At 50.6% G+C, this 16,504-nt stretch overlaps 1 protein-coding gene across 1 annotated transcript in view; it reads right to left on the bottom strand.

Annotated features, from left to right (window-relative positions):
- PHF2 (PHD finger protein 2) overlaps positions 1-16,504 on the bottom strand; it is an 87,876-nt gene that overhangs the window by 35,261 nt on the left and 36,111 nt on the right. Inside the window, exon 2 of the mRNA XM_068973737.1 lies at positions 2,267-2,352. Within this exon, the coding sequence (XP_068829838.1) occupies positions 2,267-2,352 (86 nt within the window). The remainder of the gene's footprint in view (positions 1-2,266; positions 2,353-16,504) is intronic.

Here is a 16,504-nt window from a genome sequence, read left to right as displayed (position 1 = left end):
ACAAGAGGAAACACTAGGATTCAAAATCACTTTAAGAGCCATGTCACCTGCCTCCCATGAGCCTTCATGGGAGCCTGTGGGCCTGAGAGTCACAAACCAAAATCAGTCCAAGGGACAGATGGCAACAGCATGGAGAGGGAACCCTGTGGCCTCGTAAAGACAAGGCAAAGCACAAGGGATGAGGCCTCAGGTCCAACTTGCTCTGGGAGCCCTGCCTCCATCCATTTCTTGTGCTCCATCCCCCGACTCCATCCTGTCCTGGCCCTCTCCCTGCTGTCCTCAGCTCACTGTGCCCACCACAAACTGCACCCAGGCCAGGACAGGGAAAGGAGGCAGGCGCGTGGGCTTGGGTGGTTCCCAGGGGGCACAGGGTCATCGAGGGGCCTTCCTGCAGAAGGTGTGACTGGAGTTCATGCAGCAAAACCCAACCAGTGTGTCACAGACAGGCTCTGGTCGCGGCACACACATGTAAAATGAAGGGTGATAGGCAATGTAGGAATCCCCACTGGTGGAAGCTGCTAGAATCTGTGCTTTCATCCCTGATGGACACACAGCCCATCAGGGGAGTCTGATTCACAGAATTTATAAGGCACATATGCACGCACATGTGCATGCACACACACAATGCACACATGCACACACACACTCAGGGAGGGGTTGTCAGGTCCTCCCAGGCTGGAGTCTCACACTGCTGATCTAGAACAGTGCTATAGAGGCATCCTGGCCCCCCACCCTCCCTGAGTACACCCCAGGGTAGTGCCTATCCTGGCACTCAGGTCTGTATGGGTGGTGTCTCCCAGCTCTAGCCCTTATCGGCCTCCCATCCCACTTGCGGGGCCACAAGGTGCAGACCTGGGTGCACACCCTGTTCATCTACCCTAGCCTCCAAGGCTTCCTGGAAGCTCATGAGGTATTAGAAGTATAGACTAAGCCACGGGGCCACAGGCATCCTCCTGTGTCTGCTGTGGAGCTATTACCAGGAAGATCAGGTAATTTAGGGCAGACATATGGTGAGCAACAGTGCTGCCAATTTCTAGGGTTGTGAGGGTAAGTTAGGAGTTTGAGAACCTTCACGTGGGAATTTCAGCGGCCACCAGGCCTTCTTGTCTTCTTCTCATGCATTTACCACATGCCCACAATGTGCTGGAAAGTAGGGCACAAAAGCCAAAACGAATACAGCTCCTATGGTCACTCAGTGATGATGGAGCACAGGCTAGGCAAAAAGAGAGGCCCAAGAAAGGTCGAGGCGAGGCAAGACCACTCTTCACCCAGCTTCCCAAGGGGCTAGGTTGGGCTCCCTTGGCTGGCCTCAACCTACGGAATAGGACCGCTGGGGGTGGGGGGTGGGCTCCCTCCACACCTCTATGCCCACTGGATCCACTGGGTTACCCCACCAGGGCTCCAGGGCTCCAGCCCCGGCAGATCATGGTTCTTCTCCCATGTGGACCTGGCCTTACTTGCCTCCCAGCCTTGATGTGGGGTCCTTTAGACCCACCCTGGATGAGCCCATGCCTTGGAGAGCACCCCCTGGGCCGCCCCACACCCCCAAAAGAGCCACATGGAAGGGGAGGGTGATAAACTCCTTATGGTGCACAAATAGTAGCGTGAGAATAGGAATTCTTTTGAATTTTCAAAAATACAAAATTCCTTGGCCATACACTTCAATTAAAAAAAAGAAAAAAACTATCAGTTGTCCTCTCTGTACTCTTACTTGTTAATAATGTAGAACTGACAGGAAATAAAATGCTTTTCATTGCTGAAAAAAAGATAGAGAAAGGGGATCACCTGAGATTCCAAGCAAGGAGTGCTAGAGATGGGAAGGAGAACAGGTCCCCAATAATGCACATTCCTAAACTGCTACATAGATAAGAAGCAGCCAGCTGGGCAGAGCTGGGCAGAGTTGTGATGGATGGCCCCTTGGACATCTCCCAGTCTATGTCCCCATCTCACGTTGCCTGGTCACTGGGAATGCTAGAGTTTGCAACCCCTGTCCTGGCTTTGGAGGCTGGTGGGCTCTCTGCAAAGGTCATGAGGGGCCCTAGCTGCATCTGCAGGCAGGAGATGATCAGGAGGAGCCATAGCCGGCCCACTAAGGCTATGAGGGGCAATAAATGAGACAGCCTAGGCACCAGAGGCCCCTGGCTGCAACCACACAGGGCAGTTGACTCCAGCAAGGTAGGGTCCAGTTGGGGTTGCGATCAAGGTCAAGCAGAGACCTCACCCCCATAGTCAGATCCAAGGGGCAGCAGCATGGTGCTATACTTACAGGTGGACTTCCCGTGGGTTTTCTCACAGTTTGGGCAGTGGTATATGTCAATGTCTGGGGCCTCCTCCTCTTCTACTCCAACACAGCTGAAATGGAGGAGAAACAGATTATCACCAGCAGTCAGCAACTCCTTAAGTGCTTCCCCTGCAAAGCTCGGCAACACATCAGGAGAAAGGGAAGGTGGTATGAGGGCAGTTGGGGCAGAGTATGTGTGGCGACAGTAACTCACAGGGATGGGATGGGGGGCTCAAAATGGAGAGGGAGGGCCAAGGAAGGCCTCACCATGTATGACTAGGAGAGGCAGAGGGGACTGTCCAGACTTTAGGCTTGCCTCCAAGAGAGCCATCACCACCTGTCACCACAGAGTCCAGAGAGGCTGAGGCAGGAGGCGGGAGGTGGGGTGTCTCAGAGCCCAGGCATTCCCATCATTTCACCATAGACAGGCTGCAGCCATGGGCAGGGCCCCTCTGGACACCATGAAGAGGATTGCTGTAAGTCACCTTCCCCAGGGAGCTGTACCATGGTGCTAGGACAACTAGATATCAGAAGGGCAAAACTGAATTACCTCACACCACACACAAAATTAACTGAAAATGGATTCAGTTCAGCCCAGTTCAGTCGCTCAGTCGTGTCCGACTCTTTGCGACCCCATGAATGGCAGCACACCAGGCCTCCCTGTCCATCACCATCTCCCGGAGTTCACTCAAACTCACGTCCATTGAGTCAGTGATGCCATCCAGCCATCTCATCCTCTGTCGTCCCCTTTTCCTCCTGCCCCCAATCCCTCCCAGCATCAGAGTCTTTTCCAATGAGTTAACTCTTTGCATGAGGTGGCCAAAGTACTGGAGTTAACAATCTAACTATGAGAGCTAAAACTATAACACTCTTAGAAGAAAACACAGGGGTGAATCTTCATGACCTTGGATTTGGGCATGGATAGGACGAGCCTGGTAGGCTGCAGTCCATGGGATCGTGAAGAGTCGGACACAACTGAGTGACTTCCCTTTCACTTTTCACTTTCATGCATTGGAGAAGAAAATGGCAACCCACTCCAGTGTTCTTGCCTGGAGAATCCCAGGAATGGGGAAGCCTGTTGGGCTGCCGTCTATGGAATCGCACAGAGTTGGACACGACTGAAGCGACTTAGCAGCAGCAGCAGCAGCAGCAGCAGCAGCAGCAGGACATCAAAAGTACAAGCAACAACGAGAAGGAAATGGCAGTCCACTCCAGGATTCTCACCTGGGAAATCTTATGGACAGAGAAACCTGGCAGGCTATGTCCATGGGGTCACAAAAGAATCGGATATGACTTAGTGACTAAAGAAGACCATGCTAAAAATATTTTTAAGAGTAAAGGATATTTTCTTACCTCCTCTGTTGCTTTAAAAATAGCATTTAAAAAAAGGTAAAATTAATATGCCCAAACATTGTGAATAAAAGACAAAGTAACTAAAAGTTAAAAAAGAAAAAAGTACAGGCAACAAAAGGAAAAAGAGATAAATTGGACATCATTAAAATTTAGAACTTTTCTGCATTAAAGGACATCGAGAAAGTGAAAAGGCTTTTCACTGTACAGAATGGGAGAAAATATCTGAAATCATAATCCTAATAAGGGTCTATCACTGAAATGAATAAAGAACTTCACAGCTCAACAACAAAAAAGACAAATCAATTTTAAAATGGTCAAAGGTCCCAAATAGAAATTTCTCCAAAGAAATACAAATGGCCAACAAGCTCATGAAGAGATGCTCTACATCGTTAGTCATCTGGATGCCACTGAAATGCAAATCAAAACCATGAGATACAACTGCACATTCACTAGGATGGCTATAGTTGAAAAAAAGAAAATGGGAAAAGAGCCAGGACTGGTGAGGATGCAAAGAAATTAGAACACTCTCATATCACAGGGCTTTCCTAGTGGCTCAGATAGTAAAGAAACTGCCTGCAATGCAGGAGACCCGGGTTCGATCTCTGGGTCAGGAAGATCCCCTGGAGAAGGGAACAGCAACCCACTCTAGTATTCTTGTCTGGAGAAGTCCATGGACAGAAGAGAATGGCAGGCTACAGTCCACGGGGTCACAAAGAGTCAGACACAACTGAGTGACTTTTACAATGGTTTACATATCACAGGTAGGAATGTGAAATGGTACAATTTCTATGTAAAAACAGTATGGCAGTTCCCCAAAAAGTTAAACATAAAAGTATCAGATAACCCAGCAATTCCACTCCAAAGTATAGACCCAAAAGAACTAAGAACGGTTTCTTAGAAAAATCCTTGTACACAAATATTCACAGCAGCGGTAGTCACAATAACCAAAAGATGGAGGCAACCCAAATGTCCATTAACTGATGAATGGATAAACAAATTGCAATGCTGCCATACAACGAAGTACTATTCAGCCTTAAAAAGGAAAGAAGGGCTGATACACACTACAACAAAGATGAACCAGAAAAGCACTGAGCTGAGCAAAGGAAGCCAGATACAGAAAGAAACATACTGAGATTCCATTCAGATGACCACACCCAGCATAGGTAAACGTAGAAAGACAGAGACCTACCGGTCGTGCCACTGCACTTCCAATTCCCAGTTTTCTCCAATGGACTCTGTTACCAGCAGCTCCTCCCAACTCCCCCCTTTTCCTCTATAAAAGGATGGTCCTCTCCTTTGTTCCCTGGACTTGCCTGTGCTCACCAGAGACTGCATGTCTCAAACCGTAACTCTTTGTTGTGCCTGAATAAACCCATTTTGCTGGTAAAATAGCTGGCTGTGTTATTAGTTTAGAGGAACAGTGCATACTGCATGTCCATACCGGGCAGGGGCTCTAGGCTACTTCTCACTGGCAGCTCCTGGAGCTCACAAACGCTGAGGGTGGCAACCTCCCCTGAAGGGTCTGCCTCTGTCCCAGCAGAGGTCATGCATACTCACAGCCCACTGTGAACCCCTGCCTGCCCCGGGACCCAGGGACAAATGAGAAAGGCTGCAACGGTTCTGCTGCAAGGCCTCTGTGTGCCAGCACTGACCCTGCAGGCAGGCAGAAGGTCTCAGGTCAGATGACACAGGGCCCATTCAACAGGTCAGGAGTAAGGTATACCATTGAAGGCCCAAGGGGCTTCTCCAACATAGGCTCTAAGGGCACAGGGGGGACCACTCCCACCCAAAGGCCTCATAAGAGTTGAGTTTCAAGTCAATCAAAGGCAAGGAAACCAAAGCACCTTAAAATACAAACCCCCCAGTTGGCATTTCTCAGGCCTACTTCCTCGGAATGGCTCCCCCAAACACCACCTGCTGGTCCCACACATCCCTGAAGCCTCATCACGTTCTGGAAGGCCCAGAGCAGGGGCTGTGACAGACGGGGAAACTGAGACCCAGAGGTCACAGCCATGTGCACTGTGCATGTGGATACTCCCACCCCACCCCCGGGAGCTCCCTCTTTAGAACACCACCATCTGGGGGGCACAGGTATCATATGGGCCAGGATGGGTCTGGCTGTTTGCTGTGCTATGCAGGAAAGGCCCCGGGACTGAAAGGGAAAGTGAGAGACAAGGAAGGTGGGCCTCATTCTCCTGGGCACACCTGAGGGCTGCCCCTCACCCAGGAGAGCCACCCAGGGCTTGGGCCTCCCAGTGAGGTGACCCCAGGCAAGCCTGCCCACTCCTAATGGGAAATACCAGCAGCAACCCCCCTCAGAGCGATGTATCACAGCCCTGTCTGTGTCCATGACCCTAACAAGGCCACCTGGCATGTGGAAATGAAGTCCCCAGATCCAGCCCATTGGCTGTACTGTGTGCAGGGGGGGAACCGCCCCAATTCCCTCTTAAGGGTCCAGGGACCCACTGCCCAGTTCAAGATCCTGTGTGCAGAGCACTAGACCACATCTGCTCTGTCAGGGTTGTTTACTGAAAACAGCTCGTTTATTTTATTATCTCAGCGTTAAGCCTTTCTGAGTGCTCCTAAGAAATTATTTGAGATATTATTAAAAAAATCAGAACAACAGAAACATCAGAAGCATTTTTCTCGCCCCAAAGCCAGAAGCAAAGACACTGCTGTTCTGATGGAGACTGTCACCCCAACATGCACCTGGATCAATCACCTAGGTGATCATTTAGTGTGCGTGATCAACGCCATCCACGGTGAGAAGAGAAATGCAGACATATTCACATTAAGTGGCTGCTAGTGTGATGAGTCATTATTTAAAGACAAAAAAGAAGCACACTTTTCACATTAATACATACCAATCCCCTGCCTTGCTGTACTTAAGTACAGTGGGCAAGTATCAATAGTTAAAGAGCATCCAGCATGGACGTTAAGTCACTTCAGTTTTGTCTGACTCTTCGTGACCCTATGGACTATAGCCTGCCAGGCTCCTCTGTCCATGAAATTCTCCAGGCAAGAATACTGGAGTGGGTTGCCATTTCCTCCTCCAGGGAAGCTTCCCAACCCAGGGATGGAACCTGAACCTCCTGCAGCTCTGAGCACTGCAGGTGGATTCTTCACTGCTGAGCCACCAAGAAGCATGTCTGAAGAAAATTCCATGTGCCTGCACACGCATGCCCTCTACAGGAACCCTGTTAAGGGCCACCTGAACCGAAGCAGCCAGACTGTACTGAATTTGGAAGATACTCTCCCCACTGGAGACCCCTGCTGGCTCACAACAAGAGCTGGGCACCCAAGGACTTCTCTGGATGGACACTGGGGGCTCAGCAGGCCCAGCCTGCTAGTCCTCCTGCATCCACGGCAAGGTGCCCAAGGTCCTCACCTGTCCCTGCCCCTTGTGGAACTGCAGCGAAGGCTCTCTGCAGACACAGTGAGCCAAAGAGGCAGGTGAGCAGGGTCCTTGCAGCACCCAGCCCCAGACTCAGGGGCTTCTCAGTGGAAGGTGGGTATTGCCCTCCTGGGAAGCAGGCACTGGAGCTTGCCACACACTCCAGGCCCAAGCAAGGGTTCAAAGTTACCTGCTAATGGTCCAAGAGAAAAAGGAGCATGAGGGGCATCAGCTATAAGCTGGGCCCTGGACACGGCCAGGCCCAGCTGCATCTGTGTCCCCAGGATCATCACAACCACTCAAGGCAGTCCCAAGTGCAGCCTGGGAGGGTCAGCCAGGCCTCGGGCGGAGCTGGCCAGGGGAGCACACTGGGGAGAGCATGAGGGTAAGGCAGGGGAGGGGCCGAGAGAGAGGAAAAGTGGAGGCAGGTAGCTCAGGGCAGAAGGGAAAAGACCAGAAGCTGGGAGAAGTGCTGTGGGACCAAGGCAGGGGAACCGTACATAGACCTCAGAGGCTAGATGGGGACAAACGTCATCCAGGATATCCGTTCAAAAACAGAATGACAATTTCAACAGCTCTGACACCGTGGCAGAAAGACACAGGCAGCCAGATAATTGCAGCATTTGTCCTTTTTAATGGAGAAGGCAATGGCACCCCACTCTAGTACTCTTGCCTGGAAAATCCCATGGACGGAGGAGCCTGGTAGGCTGCGGTTCATGGGGTCGCAAAGAGTTGGACATGACTGTGCAACTTCACTTTCACTTTTCACTTTCATGCACTGGAGAAGGAAATGGCAACCCACTCCAGTGTTCTTGCCTGGAGAATCCCAGGGACAGCAGAGCCTGGTGGGCTGCCATCTATGAGGTCACACAGAGTCAGACACAACTGAAGCGACTTAGCAGCAGCAGCAGCAGTCCTTTTAAAATTCTGATGAGAATAGTGGTCCCCCAAGCACCCCACAGGCTATATACCTTCTTAAAGGACAGGAAGTTGTGAGGGCCAAATCCAGCCTGCCCAGCCCCAGTGCCCAGAGTGGAAAGCTGTGGTCCACCCAGGTGGTGGGCAGCAGGCAAAAGTACAGACTGCCAGAACCACCTAAGACATCAACGTGGACCCTGCTGACCCCAGGTTCCCTACTTTGGAGAGAATCCAGGCCGTCAGCACCCAGGACCCCAGGTCCCTAGGAGAAGGCTGAAATGAATGAGTGATGTTTCTACTGCATTTTCAGGGGCTCATGACCTGGTGAGGCTGGGGACTGGTTTGATCTGAGCTCCCAGGGACCTCAGCATGACAGAAAGTCTACCCCAAACAAATATTAAGTTCATTTGGTCCCCAGAGTTCAGTAAGTAGAAAGACAACAGAATTTTCAAAGACAGAGGTGAGTGGGAGATAAGATAAGATACCAAAGATGACCAAGAAAAAGAGAAATGAGGAGTTTGATGCTGCAGATTTCAGACACTTGCAAAGGTGGCAAAATCAGGTCAGAAATGCCAAAGTGGCCATCAACCCTCCAAGAATTCCTGCTTCCAAAAAAGCCTGGGTTCCCTGTTCTTTGTGCAAAATCCAAAACTACCCCTTGGAGATGCTCCGGTTGTGAGACCAAGGGCCAAGGGGAATCAAGAGAGGAACAGCTCTTCTATGGCCATCCCACAGGAAGCCCAGCTCTGCCGGCCAGTAGGATGACTTCCAGTAACATGTTCTAGAATCCTACCCCCAAGCATGCAGGGTATGACCTCGTGGTAATGGCCCTGCCAGAGGAGCTCCCCAGGGCACAGGCTCCTGGCCCAGCCTGGGCACCCCACCACTCTCCTCTGCTCAGTCTTAGAGAATCAAGGTTGGAATTTTCTCATGAATCCAAAATTAGACTGCATTGTGGTTTTTTTCCTATTGTGTTGTCAAGGATGTTGATTTACCGTAAATCACAACTTCTGTAACACTGTTTTGATTTTTTTTTTAAGTTAGAGGAGGAGCCTCAAAAAAAGGAGGTGGCCCCTTTTAATTCCAGAGGGAAGGTGGAGCCCCCGCACTGTGAAGCATGAAGGTCAGAGGTGGCACAGCTGATGTGTCAATAATGGTTATGGCACGTGGGGCCACTTGGACTCATCCTGCCCATGGAGAAACTACCATGGGAAGAAGCCTCCCCAGATACAGTCGTGTGTGCCCAGGTTTAAAAAAGGTTTCCATCCTTTGGGCCAGTAATTCCACAATCTCAAACCTAGTATAAGGCAGAAAAGTAGAAATGCACAGAAGATTCACATGCAAGATGGTCCACCCCGTGATTATTCACAATAGCGAAAAATTAAGAACAGTAAACTTTCCCAGCCAGGAGGTCAGAGGTCCAGGTCACGCTATGCTCACACAGCAGGATATCACACAGTCATCAAAACTCAGGTTTTACACATTTTTGAGTTTACATGTTTACAACGTGCAGACATTAAAACTACAGCCCTGGCACACAGTAACACAAGAGGGCTCCACACTGGTGCCAGGCAGTGGCATGCCTGTTTCCTCTTTACACTTTTCTGTACTTGCCTAAATCACTGAAATGAGTGTGTATTTCTTTTCATAACAAGTAGCAAAAGTCTTGTTTTATTCAGATGATCAGAACAGTGTCCCTTCCTAGCTCACCTCCTCCACTTTTCTCAGGTCCTGGTATCCCGCTGAGAAGGGTTTCTGAGCTGTCTACCCTGCCACAAGGCTAGGACACCCATCTCAGAGCCCCTGGGTTTCCCTTGGGAGCCTGGCGGAAGGACGAGTCCATGCTGCAGACAACAAGGAGAGGCAGGGCGGGTGGATATTGCATGGAAGCCTGGGGGGGCCAGGGAGCCCCAGAAGGCCTGGGGGTGCTCAGTGATTCCCCTCATGATGACTTTATCCTATACCAAGCCCCCCCCCCATTTCAGGGCCATCCCCTTCCTCCTGCATTCTCCCACATTCCTGCCTGCAGTCTCAAGAAGGTGCCCAGAAATGGGTCACTGGCCCATTTCCACATGACAAAGCCATAGGGACCACAACTCAGTTACAAGTCTGCTTCAAGATGGCCACCAGCCACATATCATCAAACTTAAGGTGGTCCTTTAGACCCTAATCACGTGAGCAACCACTCACTGAGTGCCCAGCCACTAGTCCAGGAGCCACACACCCTCCACACGACAGGGGAGAAATCACAGTGGGAGAAGGGATTGGACACCTTCAGAGCCATACAGGGGCTCAAGACAGTGTGTCTGGTGCTCCCAAGATGCTCCCAGGCAGCAGCTGTCCACAAGTTTTATGGTTTCACCCTAAGACCCTCAGGTATGGTATGCAAGGGGAAAACTGAGGCCCAGAGAGGCCCACATTTGCCGGGACCACACAGAAGTAGGGCAAGGGCAGGTGAGGTCAGCCAGGTCTATCTGCACCTCACACCTCGTATGCACCTCAGAAGCCCTCACAGCTCCCAGTCAGCCAAGGCCTGCTGTGCAGAAGCGGGTAGCAAACACTCTTTCACAGAAGGAGGTGGGAGCAATAAGGATTTGACCCCTGGTGCAGCTGAGCCCTCAAAGGACAAGTTCATAAAGAGGAACAGGAAAGAGGAAACAACCAGACCTGGCCCAGCTAGAAGAGCCTGCCAGTGGGTTGCCTGGGTGCCTGGGATGACAGAGTGCCAGCCATGGCCTGGGGGGCAGTGGAAGGTGACACTGTGCCACAGAGGAGGGTCTCACTCCCAACTCTGGAGGGGAGTCAGCCTGAGGACTCGATATATCAGAACCCCAAGGGTCACACATGCAGATGATACCACTCTAATGGCAGAAAGCAAAGAGGAACTAAAGGGCCTCTTGATGAGGGTGAAAGAGGAGAGTGAAAAAGCTAGCTTAAAACTCAGCAATCAAAAAACTAAGATCATGGCATCTGGTTCCATCACTTCATGGCAAATAGAGGGGGAAAAGTGGAAGCAATGACAGATTTTTTCCTTCTTGGGCTCCAAAATCACTGTGGATGGTGACTGCAGCCATGAAATTTAAAAAATGCTCGCTTGCTCCTTGGAAGGAACGCTCTGACAAACCTAGACAGCATATTGAACCTCAGAAACATCACTTTGCTGACAAAGGTCCATAGAGTCAAAGCTATGGTTTTTCCAGTAGTCATGTACGAACATGAGAGTTGGACCATAAAGAAGGCTGCACACCAAAGAATTGATGCTTTCAAACTGTGGTGCTGGAGAAGACTCTTGAGAGTCCCTTGGACTGCAAGGAGATCACACCAGTCCATCCTAAAGGAAATCAACCCTGAATATTCATTGGAAGGACTGATGCTGAAGCTCCAATATCTCGGCCACCTGATGTGAAGAGCCGACTCACTGGAAAAGACCCTGACTGGGAAAGATTGAAGGCAGGAGGAGAAGAGGATGGCAGAGGATGAGATGGTTAGACAGTATCACCGATTCAATGGACGTGAACTTGGGCAAACTCCAGAAGATAGTCAGGGACAGGGAGGCCTGGCATGCTGCGGTCCACAGGGGCGCAAAGTCCTGGATATTACTTAGAGACTGAACAACAACAAGGGTCACGCAGACCATGTGGCTTCCATCTGGACCTTGTGGGGACCCAGTTACAGAGCAATGACAGAGCCTTGGTGGGGGCAGGTCTGTCTGCTGAGCCCAGATGTAGGCTCGTAGAAAAAACCTAGGCAGGTATTGTCAGAAGCCACTACATTTGGGGGTGGCTATTACATAGTCACAGATAACTAAGGCTGTAGGGAGGGACTGAATACTCAGAAGAAATGAAAAGAGGTTCCAGAACGTGAAGAACAATTGTTCTCCTAGCCCCTTCCAGGGAGACAGGTAAGCTCAGAAAGGATTGTACGTACAATGCCCAGCACCATATCTGGCACAATGCAAGGGCCTGCAAAGAGAGTTTACTGCTTGCTGAAGTCAGCACCACCTTCACAGTCATAATCACCATCATCATCACTACAATCATCACCATCATGGTCAACACCATCATCAGTATCAACTCCATCACCATCACCATCATGGTCACTACAGTCATCACCATCATGATCAACACCATCACCACTATCATCACCACCATCACCTTCATCATCACCGTCATCATTTTCTCCTGATGAGCTGATGGATCATGACACAAGCTCTCCCTTCTGTCAGCAAGTGGCTGAGAAAGAGCAAAAACTCCAGCGCAAAACAAAGAATCTGCATGGAAAGAATGTCAACATCTACTCCTATTCCCAGATGTCTTGTCCACTCCTCCAGGACTCAGAGGTGAATGGACTCCAGCCCAGCCCTCCCTGTCTCCAAGAAGAGAATAAGGGGCCAGTGGCCTCTGCTCAGCGGAGACCCATCCCGTCATGCTCACAGCTTTTCCTTCCTGGCTGTAATGTCTTTGTTAGTGCTTTTCCACACTTCCCTCAAGCAGGATGGGGCACCCAGGGGAATATAAGCTTCCAAGGGGATGAAAGATATGGGGGAATGGAAGCCATGGGGGACAATGCCATGGGGTGGGGGAATAGAAGCCATAGGCAGACATGCTGGACAGGAGTCTCCCTCATTCTCCAAGCCAACCTGAGAGCACCACCCACAGCAATCTGGAGGAAGCACCATTGTAGGGGAAGAAACTCCTCTCTCCCATTCAAAGGTTTAAACAAGGTGGGTTGTGACCTTATAAACTGATGTCGCTCACTCTAACGGGTGGAGGCGCAGGTCAAGGTCCTCCATGCTCACATACCTCTTCTGCCAGCCACCACGAGGCAAGTGACTCATGCCCCTAGTCTCCTTCATCCGGTATAGGCGCAAAGGCAGTGCGAGGGGCAGTGAGAGGATTCACAGGACAGAGAGAAGCGGGGTCGGAGGAGCAAGCACAAGGGTCTGAGAAGGGTCCCAAGTGAGGCAGGTGCAGCCTTGGGGAGTCTACATACAGGTGCCACTCTGGGACAGACAGGACCCTCCCCGGCGAAGGTGAGAGACAGGCAGAGGCAGACAGGCGACAGTGTGCTGTCCACGCCATGCCACCATCACCTGGGAGGGCTCTCCCAACAAGCTTCCCATTTGGAAATTTTAAACCCTACAGAAAAATTGCAATGGATACCTGTGTTCCCTTCACTCAGGTTCTCCAATGGTTAACAATTCCCCTCATTTGCTTTATATCTCTGTAGTTTCTTTTTTTTTTTTCCGAAACATTTGAAAATCTGTTACAGACGTGAGGACTGGCCCCCTAATTCATCACCCTGCAGTCTCCTAAGAACTGAGCTGTCTCCACCATAACCACAACATCAAAGTTAACACCATAAGACATATCCTAAAGCATGTGTCTACATATCCATATTTTCCCAGTTGTCTCAACAACATTCCTCACAGCTGTTTGTATTTGACCCCAGATCACACATGGCACCAGCTGCCCAGCCTCTGGCTCCTGAAATGGGGGCGTTGCTGTGTGTGCTTAGGTGCTCAGTTGTGTCCGACTTTGTGACCCCATGGACTGTAGCCTGTTAGGCTCCTCTCTGTCCATGGGGATTCTCCAGGCAAGAATACTATAGTGGGTTGCCATGCCCTCTTCCAGGGGATCTTTCCAAGCCAGGGATCAAACCCAGGTCTCCAGCGTTGCAGGCGGATTCTGGATAACCAGCTGAGTTACTAGGGAACTCCTAAATGGGGGTAGGGATGCTATTTTTCTTTGGTGCTGTTGCCTTTTGCAGGCTCCAGGCCAGTGGTCTCCTACGTACACTGCGTTCTGGACTGCCTGGTGTTTCTGCACGACCACACCTGAGCTGCATTTCTGACACAAGTGCCCCATGGGGAGTGCTGGCATAGATCACAGGCTTGAGTCAAACTGTGCCCCCATGGGTCAAGCTGTGCCCCCATGGACACGCAGACTGGAGTCTCTTGGGTGGGACAGGCCTACTACCTGGTCAAAAAGAAGGGACTCTGTGGGATGGGGTGGAGGAGGGGGGTCACTCTGTTGCCCCCACAATGTCTGACCTACAGCCTCAGTGTCCAGGGCTGACCCAGTTATTGCCCTGGGTTTTCCACTTAACAATATGTCCTGGCAAATATATTGTCTTGGAAATATGTCTAGACAACTTTTGGGAAGGCTTTGATGATCTGGACCCCAAGCCCCACCTAACTTACTGGATCAGGCCCATTTCTAAAGACAAGCTGGGGCCTAGGAGCTGCGAGAGCAGGGCCTATTTTAGGAAGCCAGGTCGGGCCAAGCCTATGCTCTTTTCAGCTCTCACCTGGGGTTTCTGTGAGCCATGGGGGCTATAACTTCCTTCACTGGGGCTATAACCTCTTGCAGAAAAGCAGGCCACATGCACAGCATGAGTCCCAGGCTCGCTCCTGGTCAGCATCCTTGGCCCTCGGCCATGGTCTCTGCCCAGGTGCCAGCTTTACCTAGGAATTCACTGCTCAACCTCATTTCTTGACTATATTTGCTAAAGGAAAACCCCTAGAGCAAATGACTGGAGGAAACCACAGATGGAGCAGACCCCCTCCACGTGAGACATAAGTCACTTATCCTCCATGAACCCTGTTACTCAGCACTAAGCAAACTGCTTTGCCCAGTGCATCTCCAAAGTCCCAACAGTGCTAAAATTCCACGACCTAGAAACTTACAGGCAGCCCCGTCCCAGAGGAAGCAGGGAAGTCCTTGACTTCCAGTCAGCCCAAAGACTCCAGTACAGAACAGCACTGAGCAGATACCCCTCAACCCTGAGCAAACGAGAACAGGAGGGGACCAGAGGGAGGTCGGCACTTAAGGTCCCATGATGCTCATGCAGAGTTAGCTAAAACAATCCTCCTGAGGGCTGCCTTCTTAAAATCTTACCCCTAAAGCACATAAAAGTACAAAATCACATCTGCAGGTTTTGCATAGGTAAGTATTTGTTGGAAAGAAGCAGGACACAGAGGCTCCTGACACTAATTAATTAACCAAGGCCACAGCAGGACTGGGTCATGGGCCCCGAGGGAAACCTGGCCCTTTCCACACCCCACAGAGATGCAGCTGAGGGGAACACCTCCCCACGGCCCTGAATGGGTGCCCTGCTTCTGGCCTCAGGGACACAAAAATCCAAATAACTCCAAACAATGAACAGCAGCACCAGGAGTAAAAAATACCAAGTACCCAAATCAATGGCAGCTTTCCACGGAGTGCTATGTGCCTCGGGGAGACCTCAGTTTGGGTCTGGACCACATGTCAAGAATGGTGGAAACAGTAGGAAGACTTTTTGCAGGGAAAAAAAAAAAAAAACAGTGAAACTGCCTGACCAGTGACTCAAATCATGGCTTTAAGTAAACAACTGACAGAAAAGGACAAAGTGGTTTCTCAACGTATGGAAAGGAATGCAAAAGCACTTGTAGTAAGACATGCAAACTAAAACCGCAAGGCTTCCCACCTATTAGCCGGCACAGCCCCAAGGCACTGGACAGTACTTGGTGTGGTGACACTGCAGGCAAACAAGCATTCTATGTCTCCGCGAAAACACACACTGGCAAAGCCTCTAGGTGAGAGCTGCCAATACTGAGAACGTGTGCATCCTGTCTGCAACCCTCTTCCAAGAATGCACAGGTACACTAGCGAAGGTGTGCACAGGGCACTGACTGCAGCAGCAGCCAGGTCCCCATCCAGGGGAGACTTAGGCAAATGTCTGGAGCGCCAAGAAATACAAACTCTACACTTGCTATCTGAGCAATCTCCAGGATATACTGTGCAGCAAAGAGCACAAGTTTCAGGAGGGGGCAGGGCACACACTCATTTTGGAGGGCACTGAAGGAAATTAAAAGACGTTCACTCCTTGGAAGGAAAGTTATGACCAACCTGGACAGCATATTAAAAAGCAGAGACATTACTTTGCCAACAAAGGTCCGTCTAGCCAAGGCTATGGTTTTTCCAGTAGCCACATATGGCTGTGAGAGTTGGAATATAAAGAAAGCTGAGCACAGAGGAATTGATGCTTTTGAACTGTGGTGTTGGAGAAGACTCTTGAGAGTCCCCCGGACTGCAAGGAAATCCAACCAGTCCATCCTAAAGGAGATCAGTCCTGGGTGTTTATTGGAAGGACTGATGTTGAAGCTCAAACTCCAGTACTTTGCCCACCTGATGCGAAGAACTGACTCATTTGAAAAGACCCTGATGCTGGGAAAGATTGAGGGCAGGAGGAGAAGGGGAGGACAGAGGATGAGATGGCTGGATGGCATCACCAGCTCAATGTACATGAGTTTGGGTAAACTCCGGGAGTTGGGGATGGACAAGGAGGCCTGGCGTGCTGCAGTTCATGGGGTCGCAAAGAGTCGGACACGACTGAGCAACTGAACTGAACTGAAGGAAATGCAAACACATGCTCCTCTGTGATCAGAATGTTCTGGAAAGACTCAGAAACTGAACCCCAGTGGCTAGCTTTGGAGAAGCCTGGTGGTCAGTAGGGAGGGGACAGACTTGTCACTGAAGACAAGTTTTTTCCTGTGTGTGCTGCGCTACTGCTGCTAA

The sequence above is a fragment of the Capricornis sumatraensis genome, chromosome 6 (assembly GCF_032405125.1).
Source record: "Capricornis sumatraensis isolate serow.1 chromosome 6, serow.2, whole genome shotgun sequence".
Taxonomy (NCBI): Eukaryota; Metazoa; Chordata; class Mammalia; order Artiodactyla; family Bovidae; genus Capricornis; species Capricornis sumatraensis.
Note: the sequence above shows the minus strand (reverse complement) of the source record. Positions and strands in the feature narration are given on the sequence as shown.